This window comes from Sminthopsis crassicaudata, chromosome 2 (genome assembly GCF_048593235.1).
Source record: "Sminthopsis crassicaudata isolate SCR6 chromosome 2, ASM4859323v1, whole genome shotgun sequence".
NCBI classification, from domain to species: Eukaryota; Metazoa; Chordata; class Mammalia; order Dasyuromorphia; family Dasyuridae; genus Sminthopsis; species Sminthopsis crassicaudata.
In genome coordinates, this window is record NC_133618.1 from 344,512,341 (window position 1) to 344,533,308 (window position 20,968).

General features: G+C 30.5%; 1 protein-coding gene across 7 annotated transcripts in view; it reads left to right on the plus strand.

Annotated features, from left to right (window-relative positions):
• MDGA2 (MAM domain containing glycosylphosphatidylinositol anchor 2) overlaps positions 1–20,968 on the plus strand; it is a 795,736-nt gene that overhangs the window by 391,215 nt on the left and 383,553 nt on the right. For all 7 annotated transcript variants that reach the window (XM_074290629.1, XM_074290632.1, XM_074290631.1 and 4 more), the window contains one exon: positions 4,148–4,477. In XM_074290629.1, coding sequence (XP_074146730.1) covers positions 4,148–4,477 — 330 coding nt within the window. The remainder of the gene's footprint in view (positions 1–4,147; positions 4,478–20,968) is intronic.

Here is a 20,968-nt window from a genome sequence, read left to right on the forward strand (position 1 = left end):
CCCTAATTTTGGAAGATAAAGCATGTGCTCTATCAGAATGGTATTATTATCAGTGTATAGAGAGAAAGTCTAATAAGAAATTCTGGAAGAGATTTTGTTATGTCTTATTGCTTTTAAATGAAGAAAGGAAAAGGAAGTTGAAAGGAACATCTTACAGGTAGGAAAAAAAGAAGAGGGGCGATAGAACTTATCTCATAGTAGGAAAAACCAAGTACAAAGCTATGCAAATTACAAGAAAGGTATATGGTGAAGGATGACACCACACATTCATCTATTGTGGTCAAAGGAAGAAAAAATATACATGGTTGGCTGTAGAAATATAGTTCTATCAAGAAGGAAATAGGAGTTTCTTCCTCAGAAGGGAGTGGGGAACAAGAGGGTTGGAAAATTAAAGGGGACATTAGTTGACTAAAAAAAATGTAATCACAAAGATATATTGTGTAGAGAATTGTAAAAGAAAGGAATAATGGATAAGAACTCATGATTAATCTTTGGGCAAGGGAAAGAGAAAGGAGTTGGAGAACAGAAGCAGATTGTATTGAATCTAGAGTGCAGGTGCTGAACATACTCTTCTCTCACCACTCTTTTCTCCTTTAAAAGATATGGATAGGAAGCAAAGAGAAAAAAAGAATAGGGTGGAAAGAAATAAAATAATTAATGACCTCAACTGAATAGGAATGGGATGAACTTATCCATAAAACAGAAAGTGATAGCAGATTGTATTAGAAAGCAAAATCTCTCAGTATATTGTTTAGAAGAAACATTTATGACATGAAAAGATTCAAACAGTTAAACAAGAGGTCAAAGAAATTTTTATACTTCAGCTGAAAAGAGAAAGGCATGATCTCAGACAAGGCAACAACAAAAGCAAAATTGCTTTAAAAGATATGAATGAAACTACATTTTGGTGAAAGGCTAGACAGTGAATACCAATACTAGATATGTATGCCCTGAATGGCACAGGGTCTATATTTTTAAAATAAAAAGTTAAATGTGTTAAATGTAAAAAATCAACAATAAAATCATAAAAGCTGACTTTTTCCATTCAGATGGAGATCATTCTAAGCAAATAAAACAAGAAATTACCTAATGATCTCAATATAACTAAAGAAATGTTAGATATTATAGATTTTTGGTAACAATTAAATGAGAATAGAAAAGTGTTTACCTATTTCTTAGCTGTTCTGTTTTCTTCCAGCATAAAATCTTCACAAACAAATATAGAAATATAAACACATATTTTATTTATCTTGATTTTTAAAAAAATATTCAATTAAGCATTAGTCAAGAAAGGATTAAAATAGTCTGAGACTGTATCAATTAATCTTAAAGTATGAATAAGTTTAAAAAGATGTATTTTTGTGATGTATTCAAAGTAGTTTTTTATATCTTTAAAAGCTTTAATCCTTTGTACCCTCCTGTTTATTCTTCCTTGTATGTCCTCTGATTTCATCTCTCCAGTTTCTGTCCCAACTTTAGTTTCTTGCTCCCACTAAAGGGAGGATCCTCTTCCCCATTTAGGACAGAGGGATTGAGGAGAAGTTATGTGCTTTGTTCACTCTGGCTCTTACCTTTTATCAATCCCTGAAAAGGTGTTACAGTAATTACTTTTTCATCTTTAAGTTAAAACTATATATACATACACATACACATACATACACATCGTATTGGACTGTCTTATACCAAGTAATGCAATTATAAGTGGTAACCTTTTCTTTTCTTTTACTATTATAAATTAAACATCCTATATTTACAAATAATGTTTATAAAACTTTTGGAGTCTATGACAAACATTATATAATTTTCTCATGTATTGTTTTGCACGGCTCTCTAATTTTTAAATGAGTCTTCAAAATTAAAGCAAATTTGATTTGAACCTAGTTAGTTGGATTTCATATCCAGCTTTTTTTCTTTTAAACCATGACACCAAACTGCCTACACTGCTCCAGGTATTATATTTTTCAGATTATATACGATCCTTGGATATTATGTCATAATCATCATTTAACTTTTTGAATCAATATAAAAAGAAAATTTAAAGAATACAATCGTTAGAAAGTTAGAAATTAGAAAATTCCTTGATTATAACATTATAATATTAAGAGCTTATCTAAAACTGATTTTTAAAAAAGTTCTTATGGGATTTATGTAATCTTAAATTATAAAAAATAAAAACTAAGTAAATGAAAAGAGAGTATTTTATTGAAAGTGCCACTGAGCTAACAAGATAGATTATAATTGCCTCTCAAAGCATTTTATAAATCTGCTGCTGTTCTTCAGTAATTCAATTTTATCTGACTTTTCATCACTCCCTTTGTCATTTACTTGGCAAAAATATTGGAGAACTTCTTCTATAACTCATTTTACATATGAGGAATTGTGACAAATAGGGTTAAGTGACTTGCTCAGGGTCACACAGGTAGTTAGTATTTGAAAATAGATTTGAACTCATGAAGATGATTCTAAGCCCCATGCTCTATCCACTGGAATATCTAGCTATTAATCTATACCTAAAGAATAACTCATATTTTTATGATTTGCATTGTACTATAAAAGCTAATTTCCATTTCAAATTATGAAGTTGTCTTTATATTTGTGCAATGGACTATAAAGTATATAATGTATAGACAATATCCTATCACTGATATTTCTAGTACAAGGGATATATGTAATGGAATGTTATATTTTGCTTTATTTATAAATATAAATACATGAACTGAGATAATTATATTATGTGCCTATCATTATCCTAGAAATATCTTTTTGTCAAATATTAACACATAGGGGAATTAATATTTATATAGCTGGCTACTGGTTACACTAAAAGGTAATAGTAAAATTAAAATGTTAAAATTAAAATCATTCTTATTTTAGTGTTTCTGATTAAACTTCGATATTTGTATATGAAGTTTCTAAATAATTTTTATCTTTTGGCCATGTCTACCAGCATATTTAAATTATATTACTCCTATTCAGCAATCCATCTGTAATGCTTATTTAATAGTTATTTCAAATGCCTATTCCAGCTTTGTTACCTAAAATTAATGAAAATTTGAGGTGAAAATGCTTATGCTATGGATATACATCTCCTTTATAATAAAAAGATATTTATTGTAATACAAATGATGTTTAAACAGAAAAAAGACAAATACATGTGTCAAAATAATATATCTGAGTCATCAATAATTAGCAAGCTTACTGTAATTATTAGAATCTGATTGCTGACATTTGATAACATTTTTTTATCATGTTCTTTCTATCTTTCCCTTACTAAATGGTAAGCAAGAATAAAAATAGGTAAAATGTACAATAAATAATATGAATTGACTTTAATAACTAGTTCTTAGACAGTATATAATTGATTTAAAAGAGTCAAAGGAATCTAGGATTATGCAGATTTTATCTTCATATTTTCCAAGAAATACTTAACAGAATATCATTGCAAGAGATTCCTATATTGTCTGCAACTCCATTCAGTCAAGATATCCTCAGTTGCCATCTAGCTACAAAGGATATTTATATTTTAAAAAGCTGACAGTTTTAAAATTGTATTTAATAAGTATTTTAATAGCTAACCCTAAAAGAATTATTTTAAATTTAAGATATGTATACTACTTCTTTGCAGCAATATTATAGTAACCTCTTTCCATCAGGCAAAGGTTTTATCCATTTACAAAGCAGTTTCTAATCATTTCAAATGTAAATATAATTTTAAATGATCAACAAGATGAATTTTGATTAAATGTTTATTTTGTCCAGTCCAATAAGACAGTGGTTTGTTAATTTTTGCCCAATCACTTATTAGCCATTCTGTAATTGTGGACTTAACAAACATTGCAGTTAACAGATTGTAGATAAATTTTCAAAGAACAAATACAATTTTTTTTATGCTTTCCTAGCCTATAAATAGTTGCCCAGCATCAGAACAATAGTAAGCAAAGTTTGCAAATAAAAATCTTTAACTGGTATTTTAGTTCTATTGCTAATTTCATAAATGTTTTAATAGCAGAAAACCATTTAATATAAAATATGGAATTTAAAAGAATACAGACACATTTTGATGATTTTCATTTTATAAAATGAAAAGTAAAACATAATAGCTGAATGTCCCAGTTAAAATGTTTTTTTTTAAATTTTTATGTTTTAGCATTAAAAAAAGGACGGTTTTGGATTACACCGGATCCTTATCACAAAGATGACACCATCCAGATTGGACGTGAGGTGAAAATATCTTGCCAAGTAGAAGCTATACCTTCTGAGGAGTTAACATTTAGTTGGTTTAAAAATGGACGCCCTTTAAGAAGTTCTGAGCGGATGGTTATAACACAGACTGATCCTGATGTTTCTCCTGGAACAACAAACTTGGACATCATTGATTTGAAATTTACTGACTTTGGAACATACACATGTGTAGCATCCCTAAAAGGAGGAGGCATATCAGATATAAGTATTGATGTTAACATATCCAGCAGCACAGGTAAGATATTATATGAAAAAGGATGTCCATATTTTTAGAATTATATGATAACAGTTATTCTTTGCTTAGTAGATATAACTTTTTCAAAAAATAATATTTCCCCTAATTGCATGTAAAATATTTTTAAATATTATTTTTTTGAGTTCTAAATTTTTTCCTTTTCTCCCCTTTAGCTCTTCTCTGAGATGGTAAGCAATTTATTATAGATTATACATGTGCAAATAGATGAAACTTTTTGATCTTTATTCTTCCCCAGCAAAGTGATTTACATTCAAGAAAGATTTTTTTAAAGAAGATTTTGTGTCTGAGTAATATATACTTCATTATAAAAAACTATATTTTAGAATAAAATGGTTTTTGAAGTAAAATTCATAGAGATGTCATATTAGCTTTTAGTTTGATTCAATATAAAGTTACTATCTAAAATAGACTATAGTAAAATTATTTTAGATGTTTAAATAGATTAATATGTGAAGTAAAATTAGATAGAACTGAGATATTTTATCCTCAGATTCGATGCTTTTGGAGTAAAAAAAATAGCTTTAATTTGTCTTCAACAATCACAAAATAATTGAAATTGTGCAAAATCTAAATTTATGATTTTTAAAAGATATTTGGAATTTCCTTTAAAATGAGTCAGAATTAATTATATTTTCAATTAAAATTCAATTCAAAACAATCCATTCTGAATATTGTCATTTATTTGTGCTAATGTAGATGTGATCATGAAAATGTGAAGGACCACCCTAGGATGGGATAGGAGGATGTACAATATGATCTTTCAAGATCAATTATGCTCCTGAGCTCAGCTTCTTAAACTGTGATTCATGATTTCATAGGTAGTCTTGTGGGGATCACAAAAGTGAGATTTGTATATCTCTTTTATATACCCACATACCTAGGATCATGTAAAAAAAATTCTCTGATGAAAAGGGGATGCAAGTGGAAAAAAGTTTAAGAAGTCTTGCTTCTTAAACTTTCTGCTAAATAAACAAATTTATTTTTCTTTTCTATATATTTCTAGTGACATTTTCATTGGAATATTTTTAAATACCAGGAGAATAATTCACTAAGATACTTCAAGAAGTATATTCTTTGCTTTATTTATACTCTGCAGACAAAAATCAACTTGAATGTATATTATCTTGTCAATATTGACATTGATAATGAACCTAATATCTTGCTCCGTGAGTCCATAGATATAAAATTTCATTGAATCTGAGGACATCTAGCACATAATTTTCATTACACAATTGAAGAAACAATTCAAAAGAGGATAAGAGTTTTGACAAAGTTCTCAGATAGTATTTATCAGATGTATCTTCCAACTCCAAAGTCAGTGATTCTTTCACTGTACTATATACTTTCTCACTCTTGTAGCTCCTATTTACAGGGTACACTAAGCTCTTGTCCTGTCTAAGAATATATTATTATTCCTTCTTTAAGCTAATCAAATTTGTTATCATCTAGAACTGTATTTCTAAAAGTTGTTCCACTTTTTAATTAGTGAAAAAATAAAAATGAAGATCTAGATTATATATACATACATGTGTCTGTTGAGCACAGATTTCCTTTCAAAATAAAGTAACATTTTCTCAACTAAATTGTTTTGAAATATTGAAGTCAAATTTTTGCCAAGTTAATTATAAAAATACATGACTCCCAGGATTGACTGTTTTAGAGATCTGAAAAAAACAAACAAACTGTTGCTTCAGAGTTAACCATATAATGCTACATGAATGATTCACATGTTATTAGAGCATATATAAGTTTTTTGGGTACATGTAAAATTTGACTGTACCTTAAAAAGGATAGGTCCAAATGAAAACTGAGATTACCTAAGAGAAAGAGAGCATTAGAAAAGCTAAAGGTATTATATTCTTATTCATTAATGCTAATAAACAGAGAAGGGATGTGTAAGTCTGAATTTTATGTCTCTAGAATTGGTCTGGAAATCATTGCTATCTGTATGACATTGAAGAATGAACTTAACCACCCATGGTTTCAGTTTCTTCAAATGAAAAATTAGTTTGAAGGATTAGATGGTTCATTTCAGTTAAAAAATTACAGAGACTCAAAAGGTATTATGTAATTCTAAAGGAATAATAATGTGACATTGCCATATACAACTATGTCTCATTCCTGTTAGCCAACACCCATTTTTTAACTAGAAAGGAAAATTTCTCTTACCATCTTTTATATTCTTATGTTTAAAGTCTTTTTAAATAAAGTTTTTATAGATAATATCCTTATATATAATATACTTATTATTATTATATATAATACCCTTATCCTAAGTATCTCCTTTTTCCCATTCCCAGAGAGCCATCCCATACCAAAAAATATATTTTTGAGAGAGAAAAAATTCAGAAAAATTTATCAATACAATGAAAATGTCTGGAAATGTTTGTAATATATAACACCTATGTATCTTCTACCTGCACAAACGAATGGGTTTAGCATGTCTTCTCATTTCTTGTCATTATACTCTTTATTAATCTTTAAAATTTTATTTATAATTTTGTTACATCCACTTTTAACTTTTTCACATGTAGCTCTGTCCATTTACATTGTTGTGGTTTCTGTGTATATAATTTTCTTGATTTTACTTACTTTTCTCATAAATATTTCCATGCTTTGTTGTATTTATTTCTTATAGTATATTAATATCCACTTACATTCATGTAACACAATTTGTTTAGCCATTCCCTAGTTGATGCTCATATATCTTGTGGGTTTTTTTTTTTACTAACACAAAAGACTGCTATAAATATTTTGCTGTATATGGACACTTTCTTCTTATTGAGGGTTTCCTGAAGTTATAAATGAGCCCAGGGATGGAGTGTCTAGTTCAAAGGATATGGAAATTTTAATCATTTTATTTTCATAATTACAATTTTCTTTTCAGTTTCACATTTCCACCAATAATGCATTAGTTTCCACAACCATTCCAACTTTCCACAACCATTCCAACATTGGTTATTTAAAAATATATTTTATTTTTTCCCCGGTTACATGAACCCCCCAACAACCTTTGCATTTATTTTGTTTTGAATTTGGAATTCTATACCTTCCTCCCTCTCCTTCCCTCTCTCTGAGATGGAAAGTAATTTTATATACATATGCAAATTGTGCAAACAAATAAAACATTTCCATATCAGTAATTTTGTTTAAAAAAAAAAAAAAACTTGAGAGACAGAGACAAAGACAAAAACAAAGAGATAGATACAGATACAGATTGAGACAGAGAGAAAGTCTCATGCACAAAGAATATTAAACATGCTTTAGTTTATATTCAGACATCAGTTATTTCTCTGGAGGCAGAGAGCTTTTTTCATCATTGTGGGGGATTGTCTTGGATGTTTGTAGTATTGAGAATATCTAAGCCATTTACAATTCTTCATTGTACAATTTTGTTGTTATTGTATACAAAATTCTACTGTTCTTTTGTCTTCATGTGTTTCTGAAATCACCCTGCTTGTTATTTCTTATACTACAATAATATTCCATTAGAATCACACACTACAACTTGTTGGGCCATTCCTCTAGTTGATGAGTTTCTCCTTGATTTCCAATTCTTAGCCTCACAAAAAGAACTACACAAATAGATTCTTTTCCCTTTTTGAAAAAATTATCTTGAGAATATAGACCTAGAAGTGCTATTGCTGGATTAAATTATATTTTTGGTTTTATAGCCATTTGGGTATAGGTCCAAATTGATTTCCAGAGTGGTTGCAATAGTTCACAACTCCTCTAACAATGCATTAGTGTCCCAGTTTTCTCAAATATCTCCAAAAATTATAATTTTCCTTTTTTGTCATATTAACTAATCTAATATGTGTGAGGTTGGTACCTCAGATCTATCATTGACTATTGCCCTTTATTGATCTTTGCAAGTTTTCAAGAGGAGACAAAATCTCAGGGTTTTTTTTGGTATACATTCATCATATTTTTGGTGATTTGGAGCATTACTTTATATGATTATGAATATTTTGTAATTCTTTTGAGAATTATTTGTTTATATATTTTGACTATTAAGAAATGGCTACAATATATAATAAATTACATTTATGTACTTACATATAAATATGTATAATATATTTATACAAATATAATGATATATAAATAATATTTTATTTCTACATATTATGCTATGTAATTTTATCTCCACACATATTATTGAAATATCTGGGTACCAAATTTTTGTCAGATAATTTTTTCCAAAGACTTTTCTGCAATTGGACATTTTAATCTTGGATTCATTGATTCTTTTAGGTGTAGCAGCTTTTCAATTTTACGTCATCTAAGTTATCTATTTTATCTTTATAATTTATTTTTTGATTAAGAATGCATTTCATATTCATGACTGTGAGACTATGAGAATAAGTTCTTTTAATTTTGCTAGTATTATTTTTAATATTAAAGGGCTTGTATTCATTTACAAGGTATCATGAAATATAAACTATTGTGCTATTCTAAGTCTGATATCTGTCAAATTTTTCAAGTTTTCTAAGTAATTCTTTTTTATTAAATAAGGATAATTTCCAAGGAATTTATTTATTTTTACTTAATTAAGTTATTGAATTCTATAGTTTCTGATATCTAGTCTGTTTCACTGGTGAGCTCTCTATTTTAAAATTAATAATAGATTATTGATTTGATTACTGCTGCTTTATAATATAGCTTGAGATATGAAAGTAATATGCTCCTTTTCCCCTAGTTCTTTTGATCATTTCCCTTGATTTTCTAGAGCTGTTGTTTTATCAGATTTTTAAATTTATTTTATCAACCTCTATAAAGTATCCTCTTAGTAATTTTATTGGAATAACATTAAAATATAAATTAATTTCTATATGATTGTCATTTTATTATATTTTTCTGCCTTAGTCATGAACACATTCTTCCAGCTATTTAACTTGTTATTTATTCAAATTCAATTGTATTTTTTCAGTTCAAAATCATTCCATGCTCCACTCCATTTCCTACTCATCAAGAAATAAGAAATATAAAAGCTTGTCATACAAAATACATTTTTGCATTGGCTATATTTAGGGAAGGAAGTAAGGGAAAAAACGCTTCAGTGTGCATTGTAAAACCATCCATTGTATTACTGAATGTTGATATTTTTAGTCATGAAACTTTTGGAATTGTGATAGGTTATGGTGCTGATCAGATTTCCTAAGGCTGTCCGAGTATTATCCTTACAATACTACTGTTATTTTGTAAATTATTCTATTGGTTTTGCTTATTTCTCTTTGCATCAGTTTAAGTCTTCCCAGATGTTTTATAAAATCATCCCTCTCATGCTTTTTTACAGACCAAGAATATTCCATCACATTAATATATCATAATTTCTTCAGCTATTCTCCCACTTATGGTTTCTCCTCAGCTTCCAATACTTTCCAAACACAAAAAGAGATGCCATAAATATTTCTGTGCACATAGGTCATTTTTACTTTTTTCTTTAAATACTTCATAATAGACTATAAAAATATTTTGTGTGCTTTATTAGGTCAACCCTAGAAAATGTGTGCATTTTAAAATTATTTGGAATGGGAATTTACTTTATATTGTAGCTTCTTATGTTTTCTTATTTTGTAGGAAAATTGATGATGTTTTAAGGAATATATTTTATTGATTGAAATAATGCTGAAGCTATTAATTGTCTGAATTAATATCTTTGCTGACTCTCTAGGATTGTCTTGATATATAATTACATAATTAGCAAATGGGGATCTCATTTTTATTTTGCACTTAGTTTCTTTCTTTTGTCCTATTACTTACTGTTGCTAATTTCAAAATTATATATATATTTATTATATATATATATATATATACATATATATATGTATATATATCTCACAAATAGTGGGAAGATTGAACATCCTTGTTTAACTCTTGTATTTATTTTAGAAGATTCTAATATGTCCTCACTACATATGAGGATACCTTTTATTTTAAATAGTTTTGAAAATTATATTGAGAAAATTCCCTCAGTGCCTATATTTTGTAGAGTTTTTAGCACAAAAGGGTACTTTCTCAAGGTAATTTTTTTCCTACATCAATTAAGATGATCCTATGGTTTTGTATGCTTTGATTTTTAATATATGATGTAACATATTGAATATGCTAATTGTTTTCCTAATTTTGAATTCTTCTTGCTTCTTGGTATAAATCCCACTTGGTCATTGCATTTCTTGGCTATGTCATCATGATTTATTCAATAGGACTTTAAAATGTTAAAATCAAAATTCATTAATAATATCAATCTATTGGCCAAGAGTTTTCTCTTTCCTAGGTTTAGGCATTAGAATGATACTTGTTTTAATAAATGTTTCTGATAGTGTGCATTACTTTTCAATTTTTGAGACCAATTTGTGAAGTATGAAGACTGAAAAACTTGATAGAATTTTTTATAGGAAATTTTATTAGGATAAAGTAGCTTCTTTAAAATTTTGCTTTTGGCAATTCCTTTACAGCTATTAGATTTCCTTTTCAGAGATTAGGTTACTTAAGATAACTATTTGCTCTTCTGATAGTTCAAATATTTCATATTTTAGATCATATTCCTGTATTTCTTTCATCTTCTTACTTTTGCTAGAATATAATTGTGCATAATATATTCTGATTGTTCATTTTATTTTTCCGGCTTTTGTTGTGATTTCATCTTGTTGATATGTTAATGTGATTTCTTCTCTTCTTTTAGTCATATTAGTTAAAAGTTTATAAATTTTATTATTATTTTCAAAGAAATAGTGTTTACTATAATTTTTTTATTCCTAAAGGATTTTTTTTGGTTTTACACTTTATTTCCCCTCTAACTGTTATTTATGCTTATTTTAAGTTCATTTTTTGTTGGTTTTGTAATTTTTAAAAATATTATATTTTCAATTGATTAATCCTCTCTTTTTCTATTTTGTAACATATGATTGTAGGGATATTATTTTTCTTTCTAAGGATTGTTTTAGCTTCATTCCAGAAATTTTGTTATACTGTTTAATAATTATAATATTTTTATGTAGATATTAATTATTTCTATAATTTGAAATTGTTAAGTCTCCATATTCTGTATCTTTCTTTGTGCTCCCTAAACCAATTACTACTTTTATTGTTTTATGATCTATAAAGGGTATATTAGCTATTCATGCTTTTTAAAATGTGTTTGCAATTTCTCTGTGTTTTATAAGATGGTCAATTTTTGTAAAGCTACAATATTAGAAAGACATGCAAATTTTTATTTTCATCTCCCATTTTAGAGACACCACAAATCTTTAACTCTAGTTTCTACAACAATTTATTTGTATCCATAACTTCCCATTTCTTTAATTTTTTTATAAGATTTATCTAAAACTAAGAAAGGAAAGGACATTTCCTGTATCTCTTGTGCTACTCCCTAAATCTTCTCATAGTTTCATAGTATGCTTCCTTTATGTATTTGAGTGGTGGGGTATTTGAAGCATGCAGATTTATTAATGATATTAAATTATTCTCTATAGTTCCCTTTGGCATAATTTAGCTTTTTTGTTTATCTATTTTTATTTCCTGTATGTCTGCTTTTGCTTTGTCAGATAACATGGTAATAATTCCTATTTCTTTTGGACTAACTTGATGCATAGTAAATTATTATCATTCTCCTAGTTTTCTTTTTTGTTTGTATTTACTTTTGAAATGTTTTTGTAGTAAATAACAGATTGTGATATTTTGTTTTCTTATACAGAATGTCACTTTTTCAATTTATTGGATTGTTTAATCTATCCACATTTAAATTTATGAGAGTTAATTTCATCTATGTCTAACATTTTTCCAAGTTATGATTTCTTTCTTCTGTTGTAAATGTTCCCTGAGTTGCTTTACCTTATTCTTTTTCAAGGTGGCCCTATTTCATGGGATCTCTTTCTTTAAATCTTTGTTTCCTCTTTTCATTTGTTCCTCCTGTCTTTGAAATTTTGTTTTTTGAATCCCTTTTACTCCTGATTTTATCCAGGTATTTAATTTCCCCCATCTTCCCCCCTTTTTAGTTAAATTCCATCTTCTCTTCTTACCTTCAACTAATCCTGTTCTTTAGATTTTATTTCATTCTTTGCATTCTTTTCCACAAAAGATCTCACTTCATTATCAATCATCTCTTTCTGTACTCTAAGTCTTCATTCTTTAATTCATGACTCTTCTTTTTATTGTCTGAATTCTATCTTTTCTCTATACTTCTCATGCAAACAAAACTTTCAGTCTATTCTAGATTCTCCTTTACGCCATTTTCTTCTAGCTGTGGTCTCTTAGATACTCTTGTTTTGTTGTGTCTCATTTCTGGAACAATGCCAATTGAAATAGTGTTCTCCATGGTCCCATGAAAGAGTCCCTGATTATACCCCTCACTACTGGTTACCATTTTTTCACATTTTCCTCAGAATCTTCTCTCTGCATGCATGCCCACCTTCTTCTTCTTTAAGAAGAAGTTGCTCCGAAGAGTTCCAATTTTCCCTCTCAAAGTAGAAGTAGTAGACTTTTCAAAGCACCAAATACTCCAGGCCACATCTAATGTCTTCATGTCCCTTCACAGACCACTTCTCGTCCTCAAAAGGAATCATTCATCAATGAAAAATACCTCTCACTATCAAAGCAAGGCTATCTTCATCCCCTTCCACATTCAGTCCTTCCTCTATCCCTCCTCACCTACTCATCCCTATTCCCATTCAAGTTTTCTACTACTGAAGCCAAGGAATTACTTTCTTTCTATTACTAGTTCTCAGTTTGACCAGGGAATAACACACATTCACTTTTCTCCCCATTTCCTCCTGCTCCTTTCATGTATTGTCTCATGTGGTAATGTCCCTCTACCACCCCCAAAATACCCTCACACATTAATTCTCTTGTAGGCAGGGTGCCACCAGGCTTTATACATGATACTTCTAGTCTGCTTCTATACTATGATCTTCACCAGAGATCCTCTTTAGCTTCTGTCTCCGTTATTTAAAAAATGCATCCCTTCCTATTTTCAGGGGAAGAAAAATTTCAAATGGGGGAAATATGTTGGGAGTTTGTCTGCATATGTCCAGTTTCCTAAAATGACTACCTGTAGATCTACTAATATGTGGTGAGTGGAGTGGCCTCTTGGGCCACCTGCATCTTCTTTCTTCTAGTTTCATTAATGTCAAAACTAACATGATTGGTCCTTTCTCTAGTAGGATGCTACTTATTGATGATTGGTTAAAAGTCGATCTTAGTACCTTTCTTTTTCAACACTTTGCCATTACTACTGTAGAAAGAAAAGGGGCTGTAAATGACTGAGGCCCATTTAGTATTTTTCTACACTTCAATTTTCTTATTCTGTGAATAAAGTAGCAACATTTCTGGTGATAAAACTCAAAATTTAGGCCAGTCCTTAATGTCAGACACACTATCTTGCTCAAAGCAGTCTTGAAGTTTTTCCTGAATTGTAGAACCTTTCATTTTGTGCTATGCCAGATTTGCTTTCCAGATCCCATAAGATGCATTTTTAATAATTTGATTTTAGTAATTTTTTTAGAATCTTTGTCCCAAATTCAGAACAATTCTCTGTGAGCTCTGAGGAAGCATAAGTAATATTCTTTGTTTCCCTATGGCCATATAATAGAATTTCAATAGAGCCAATGCTACATTATCATATGTAATCATAATAGATGAAAATCACAATTATTTCCAGATATAGTGTTTTTCAAATTCACAAAAAATGAATGTGTCAAAAAGTTCCCCAAACAAGCCAACAAAATAAGAAATATTGTATAATTTATCAAATATCTCTGCTTGCTTAATCTTAACTTTGTAAGACCTTTTTCAAGGCCACAAATCAAATAAAGAGCAAAACTAATTTTGACTTTCAACTGAAAGAAACCTGGTCCACAATGAACTTTTGAAGTCACACGAGCTTTCCTTACAGAAATTTAGGATTTGGAGTCAATTTAGCATTGCCCTTTATTCAGATAGGAAAATTATCCCTCATGGAAACGCATCCATTGATATCATCAGTGTTTTAAAGTCATCCAAATGAAATCAGGAAAAAAAAGTGTCACTTTCTACATATGATACACTAAAACAAAAAAGTACTTTTTTCCAGAGTTCACTGAAACTCTAGGTTCCCTCTAGTTTAGTCCATATAGAGGTTACATAAATTATCTTTTCATATAGAAATGTAAATAGTTTATTGAGCTCATTATGATTACTCTTTCATGTCTATCTTATGAATCTTGTGTTTTTAATGTAATATTTTCTATTCAGTTCTGTTCTTTTCATTAGGAGTGCTTGAAAATAGTTCATTGAAAGCCATTTTCCCCTCCTAAAGGAATACACTCAGTTTTGCTGGGTAGGTGATTCTGGGTTGTAAACCCTTGCTCCTTTCCTTTCTGGAATATCATATTCCAAGGATTACAATTCCATTAACATAGAAGAAATTAAATCTTGTGTGATTCTAACTGTGACTCATGATATCTGAATGATTTCTATCTGGCTGCTCTCAATATTTTCTTGATCTGGAAGCTTTGAAACTTAACTATAATATTCCTAAGAGTTTTCATTTTGGGATCTCTTTTATATGATCAGTAAGTTCCTTCAATTTCTATTTTACTCACTAGATATGAGATAAAAGAACATTTTTTTCCTTTATAATTTCTAGAAATATAAATTTAGTTCTTTTTTATCATGGCTTTCTGGTAGTCCAATAATACTTAAATTATCTCTCTTCCAACTTTTTGTTACTCTTTTACCAAGCTATCAATTCTTTTTTTCTTTCTTTTGCTGAAGTAACTTGGCCAAGGTCAGACAGCTAGAAAGTGTTGTGTCTGAAACGAGAACTCAGGTTCTCCTGACTTCAGAGCTGGTGCTCTATCCACTGTACTGTCTGGCTGCCCCTATCAATTCTTTTTATAATTTCCTTGTATCACTCAGTTATTTTCTTAATTTTTCTTTAACACTCTTGTCTCTTTTTCAACCTTTTTACAAACTCTTGTTGGGATTGTATCAAATTAGAATTTCGTGTGAGGTTTTGTTTATAAAATGTTTTCATGTTATCTTCTCTGGAATTTATACCTTCATCTTCCCTGTTGCCACAATAACCTTTTACAGTCAACTTTTTCCTCTTATTGTTTTGCTCATTTTTCCAGCCTATTTCTTGATTTTGAACTTTATGTTACAGTTGGGATATCACTTGGAGGTCAGGAGGCATTCTCCCAAACTTTAATCTTTTTTTGTGTTGATGTTTTTAGAGTTAGTTCTGAGAGTCTGCAAGTTTTGGTGCTTCCACGATAGTGTGAACTAAACAGGAAATGTGCTCACACCTCTTCTCCTATGTTCTCTATTCTTTACCTAAGGTGGTCCCCTTTTCCCCTGTCATTGCAAGTACAAATGTGCCTCTTGATTCTGGAACTGAAGAAGGTGCCTGCTCTTTTGTGAATGATCTCCATGTCCTGGAATCTGGAAATTCAGAACTATGCATGAGTAATAGAGTCGCCAATTAGCACCAGCTGTATTCAGTGGCATCAATGGGTACCCTAAAATCTTTTTAAACCAATTTTCTGCCTCTTCTGCCTCTTGTCTGACAACTTCCAAAGTAGTATCTGCGGCTGCAACAACCATTGTTGTTGCTACTATGTATGTGTGTACTCTAAACAGGCCTCCTCCCTGGAGTCCCAGATCTCTCCTGAAGACCTTTTAAATTTTCTTAAATCAGAAAAATGTCTTGCCTTGACCTTGTGTTGGCTCTGCCACTCTGAGATTTAATTTGAGGCATTATTTTAAAGCTGTTCAGAATTAAATTTTAAGAGAATTCAGATCGTTGCTACTCCTAATCCTCCATCTTGGTTGTGCCCTTATAATTTCTTTTACCACTTTTTACTCTATCATTCTTATTTGATTTAAAAAATCTTTTTTAGTTCTTTTAAGAATTTTTGTTGCTGTTGTGTTCAATCTGATGTGTTTTTTTTTTTTTCTGAGGGTTTAATTATAGCTGTTTTCCTATAGTGATAGTTAGTTTAGATAGTTTGTAACTTCATTTCCCCTGTCACTATAGTAGATTTTTATGGACAGGTTCTTTGTTATCGTTTGCTTATTTTTCTAGCCTATTTCTACTCTAAAATTTACATCAAACTTTATTTCTCCACCAGACTGCTGCTTTAACAGCTAACTCTTGGTATTTGTAATTTTTAGATGCTTCCAAAATGGTATGATATAGGGAAAGATATGGCCTTTGCTATCCTGTTCTGTATTCTGGTCCTTACCCAAGAAGGGCCCCACTCTCTTGCACCTACAAAAACTAATACTCCTGTCTGCCCTAAAAATTGGACTAGTATCTTGTTCCTTTCAGATTGTAAGCACTTCTTTCCACCCTGGAACTGCTACATGGAACTGGACATGGGCAATGGGTTTGTTGAATAATATTCAGTGCTGTATCAATGCTATTACAGGAGTTCTTTGTTATTTCTTTCTGACAAATTGTCTAATTGCTTTAATTGTCTTTGGTAAGAATTCCTGAAGTTCTGCTGATGTTACACATAGATCAAAGTTCATAGTTGGTGATGATACTTTGCTTTTGACTAGTTCTGACCAGCGTCACAGATCTCTTCTTCCAACCTCCAAAGTTGTCTTAGGCTAGAGATTATATTTCATCCCAACTCTTTGTTAGTTGTGCTCCTCTAGAATTTGATTCGACTCCTTATTTTTAAAATTATTTGAAGGAGAATTTTGGCAGAGTTAGGCTGACATAGTTCTTATATTTAACTATCTTGGCTTCAACAACCATATACTCTTCAACCTAGTGACACAGCTATCCTGGCTGTTCAGTGAATTTGTCACATCATCTCTTAGCTCTAAGCATTTTCTCTGACTATTGAGTGCTAAGAATGCTATCCCACTTCAGTTCTGCCTATTGATTTCCATTTGATGGAAGTCTCCAAACCTTCTCTTTCCTTTCTCAATTTCCTTTTTATCCCGGGTGTGTGTGTGTGTGTGTGTGTGTGTGTGTGTGTGTATTTATCTACATGTGGACTGTCACATAATCTCCTTAAAAACAAGAACTATCTTTTGTCTCTTTTTGCATTCTGAGTGTTCAGCATAGTCCCTGATACATAGTTGGTAGGCACTTGATTGATAATTGATGACTGGCTGACTAAAAAAATGATTCAGTATGATGGAGTGAATCTTGGTTGTTCCCTTGGTCTTCTAGCTATATCATTAGAGTGGTGAGAAGATGATAGTGTTGCTTATGAAATGTGGTGTCTATTTAAAAAATGAGAGATAACTTTTAGTTCTTCCTACTTCTAATGAGGGTAATATGTGCTCTCCCTACTTGCACTTCCAAAGAAAAGTGGGAAAAGGAGGAAAGAATAACATTCTTCTTTCCTTCCTCACCCCAACTTCCTGGTATGTATGAGCATATAGCAGATAGAGAAGAAATTCTATTGCTTAAGCTAAGGATGAGCCTTCATCTTCTGTTTTTTTCTACTTTATTTTTTTTTCTTGAGCATTGGTAACCAAATAATAAAACTTAAGATAGACATTTCTTTCCTTGGAGGGAGCCTCATGAATTCCAGTAGGTTTCTAGCTTTGCCTGGAAGCTGAATGTTTATTTATTAAATATTTTTTTCAGCAGCAGGAGGATAAGCTCAATAGATCAGAAAAAAAATTAGGAGGAAATGATTTGGATAGTTCAAAACCAAAGTAAAATATCAGTTGAGCAGTCCTAAAAACTGCTTTCATGCTCTAACATTTAAATTTAAAATGCTCAGTAGAGTATCAAGATGATTATGTCTTGAAGCTTGCTTTAGTTTTATTATTTTATTTTTCATATGTGTTAAAATAAATATATGTTATGTATATTTTATTTATTTTATATTAATGGATGCTTCTCTTTTCTGTGTTGAGTAAAGAACAAATTTCTATAGATCTTGGATCTTGGGTGAAAAAATGCCTCCTTATTCTTATTAATCTTTTAAATGAAATGTAGCATTTTATATATTTTATTCTATACATTTAAAAATGAGTGTGTGAACGTGTGTGTGTGTGTGTGTGTGTGTGTGTGTGTGTGTGTGTCTCCATTCTTCTTTGGAAATATTTTTTGGAATACTTGGGATCTCAGATTGGAATCTTAGAACTTATTTACTTATTATTTTGCTGAGGCAATTTGAGGAGAGGATGTTTAGGGACTTTCCCAGGGTCACACAGCTAAAAAGTATTAAGTGTCTGAGGTTAGATTTGAATTAAGGTCCTCCTGACTTCAGGGCTGGTGCTCTATTTACTGCACCACCTAGCTGCGCCCTGAAACTTTTTTTAAAATTTTGATAATTATTTTAATATGATAGATTTCTTTTGTAATCTTATATATTGTATTCTGAAACAAGGGTTCTTAGTTTTTATTGGGTAGAAAATGGATTCCTGGTACAAAATAAATAACCCCCCCCATTATTCTTTCCCTTTGGGGACAAATGATTCCTTTTACTACAACTCCCCCACATAGTAATAGTTCTCATTTTACACTATTCTCTCAAAACTTTCAATCTTGTAAAGACACATATATCCCTTAATCATTCACATATTGACTTACTGGGGTTGTATCTCCTGCTTTTCTTAGTTTTTTAATTCCCTTCTGTTTAGTTCCATGATTTTCCTCTCTAGAATTGTTCTTAGAAAATATATTCATCCATTTATAGAAGATGACAAGATTTAATGAATAAATTAATTCAACTTTTTCTCCCTCCCAATTTTTAATTTTAAAAGTTTTCATGAAATCTTCATCCTAGGGATCTTTTTACTTTGGTGTTATATCATTGTTCTTTCATTTAATTTTCAGTTCATTTTTTTCAGTTTATAATTCTAAAAAATGAAAATGATCTAGAAATGTGAAATGACATTTATTGCCTTTAATTTTTCATGAAATTTATAGTTATTTTTTTCTTTTCATTATTTTAAAGATTTGCAAATGTAATTCAGTTAACTTTCTTCTTTTTTTCATTTTCCTTTACTAATAATCTTCTTTTTTTTTTTTTTTTTGTCCAAGAAAACTTTAAATGTTTCTTGCTGAAACGGCATCTTTTTTTTTTTTTTTAAAGTAAACTTAGAAAGTTATGTTACTTTACTTTTCATCTTGAGTATTCCTTGGAAAATAGTCTTCTGTTTTTATAATTGCAGAGTAATTACACGTTATTTGAACTGATGTCATTTTATATTTGAGATATTTCAGTACATTGGTTGAAAATTTGTTATTTAAACTTTAAAGTCTGAGAGGGAAAGTTTTTAGAAGCAACCTATAAAGTCAGAAATTCAGTCCTCTGTTGTCTCTGTTTTGAACAGTTTTCTTAAACTGTTATTTTGGTATTTTTACAAATTTTGGAGCTTTAAATTTCTGTATGGCTAAAGCCAAGATGGCAGAGAAAAAGCAGGAACTCAACTGGGCTCCCCCAGATTCTCCCCCAAACAGCTTTAAATAATGCCTCAAAGTGAATTCAGGAGTGGCAGAATTCACAAAAATTCAGGATGAAATAATTTTTCAACCAAAATAACTTAGAAAATTAGAGGAAAGAGCTGTCTTACTGGAATAGGAATGAAACACAGTTCAGTGCAGACAATACTCAGGTAAGATAGTAGGCAGTATCTCCAAAAGCCAACAGCTGACCATTGGACCCAACTGAATTAGTAGCAATGGTTTTTAAAACTGTCAGCACACTGATAATGTATCAAACAAGTGATCAGACAATTAGTCAGAGGAAGATTAATGTGGCCCCTTTGCTGGGACTGGATATAGGACTTTGCTAGCATTGCATTACTATAGTTGCTTTGTTGCATTGTTGTATTCCCAATGTAGTCTCAAGTTGCAGTCCCAGGTTACAGTTCCAGGGTAAGTAGGAGAATTAGCAAACCACAGGTTGTAGCTTTAGAGGAACAGAGATCCTTGTTACAGATATGGAAAAAAGTGCTTGTGATCACTCAAAGAATACACAGACCAAGTACATAGTAAAGATAGGTTTTAGATCATACCACTTACAGAACCCCATACCTAGCTTTGAAAATTCCTGCACAATGGGGCAGCTAGGTGGCGCAGTGGATAAAGCACCAGCCTTGAATTCAGGAGGACCCGAGTTCAAATCTGATCTCAGACACTTAACACATCCTAGCTGTGTGACCCTGGGCAAGTCACTTAACCCCAGCCTCAGGGGGGGGGGGGGAAGAAAATTCCTGCACAAAACATTCTGAAACCTGAGACAGTGTCTCCTCCTAGAACTATAAAGTTATATTTACTATAAAGTTAAACGTCAAGAAATAAGTAGAAAAAATGAGCAAAAAACAAAAACAAAAAGATCTTACCATAAAAAGTTACCATGGTGACAAGAAAGATCAAAATAATCTCAGCAGAATACCCTCCATCAATAGCAAAATGATATACAAAGCTTCAAAGAAAAATGTGAATTGTTCTCAGACTTAAAAAGAATTCTTGAAGCACTCAAAAAGATTTTAAAAATCAAAGAAAACAGA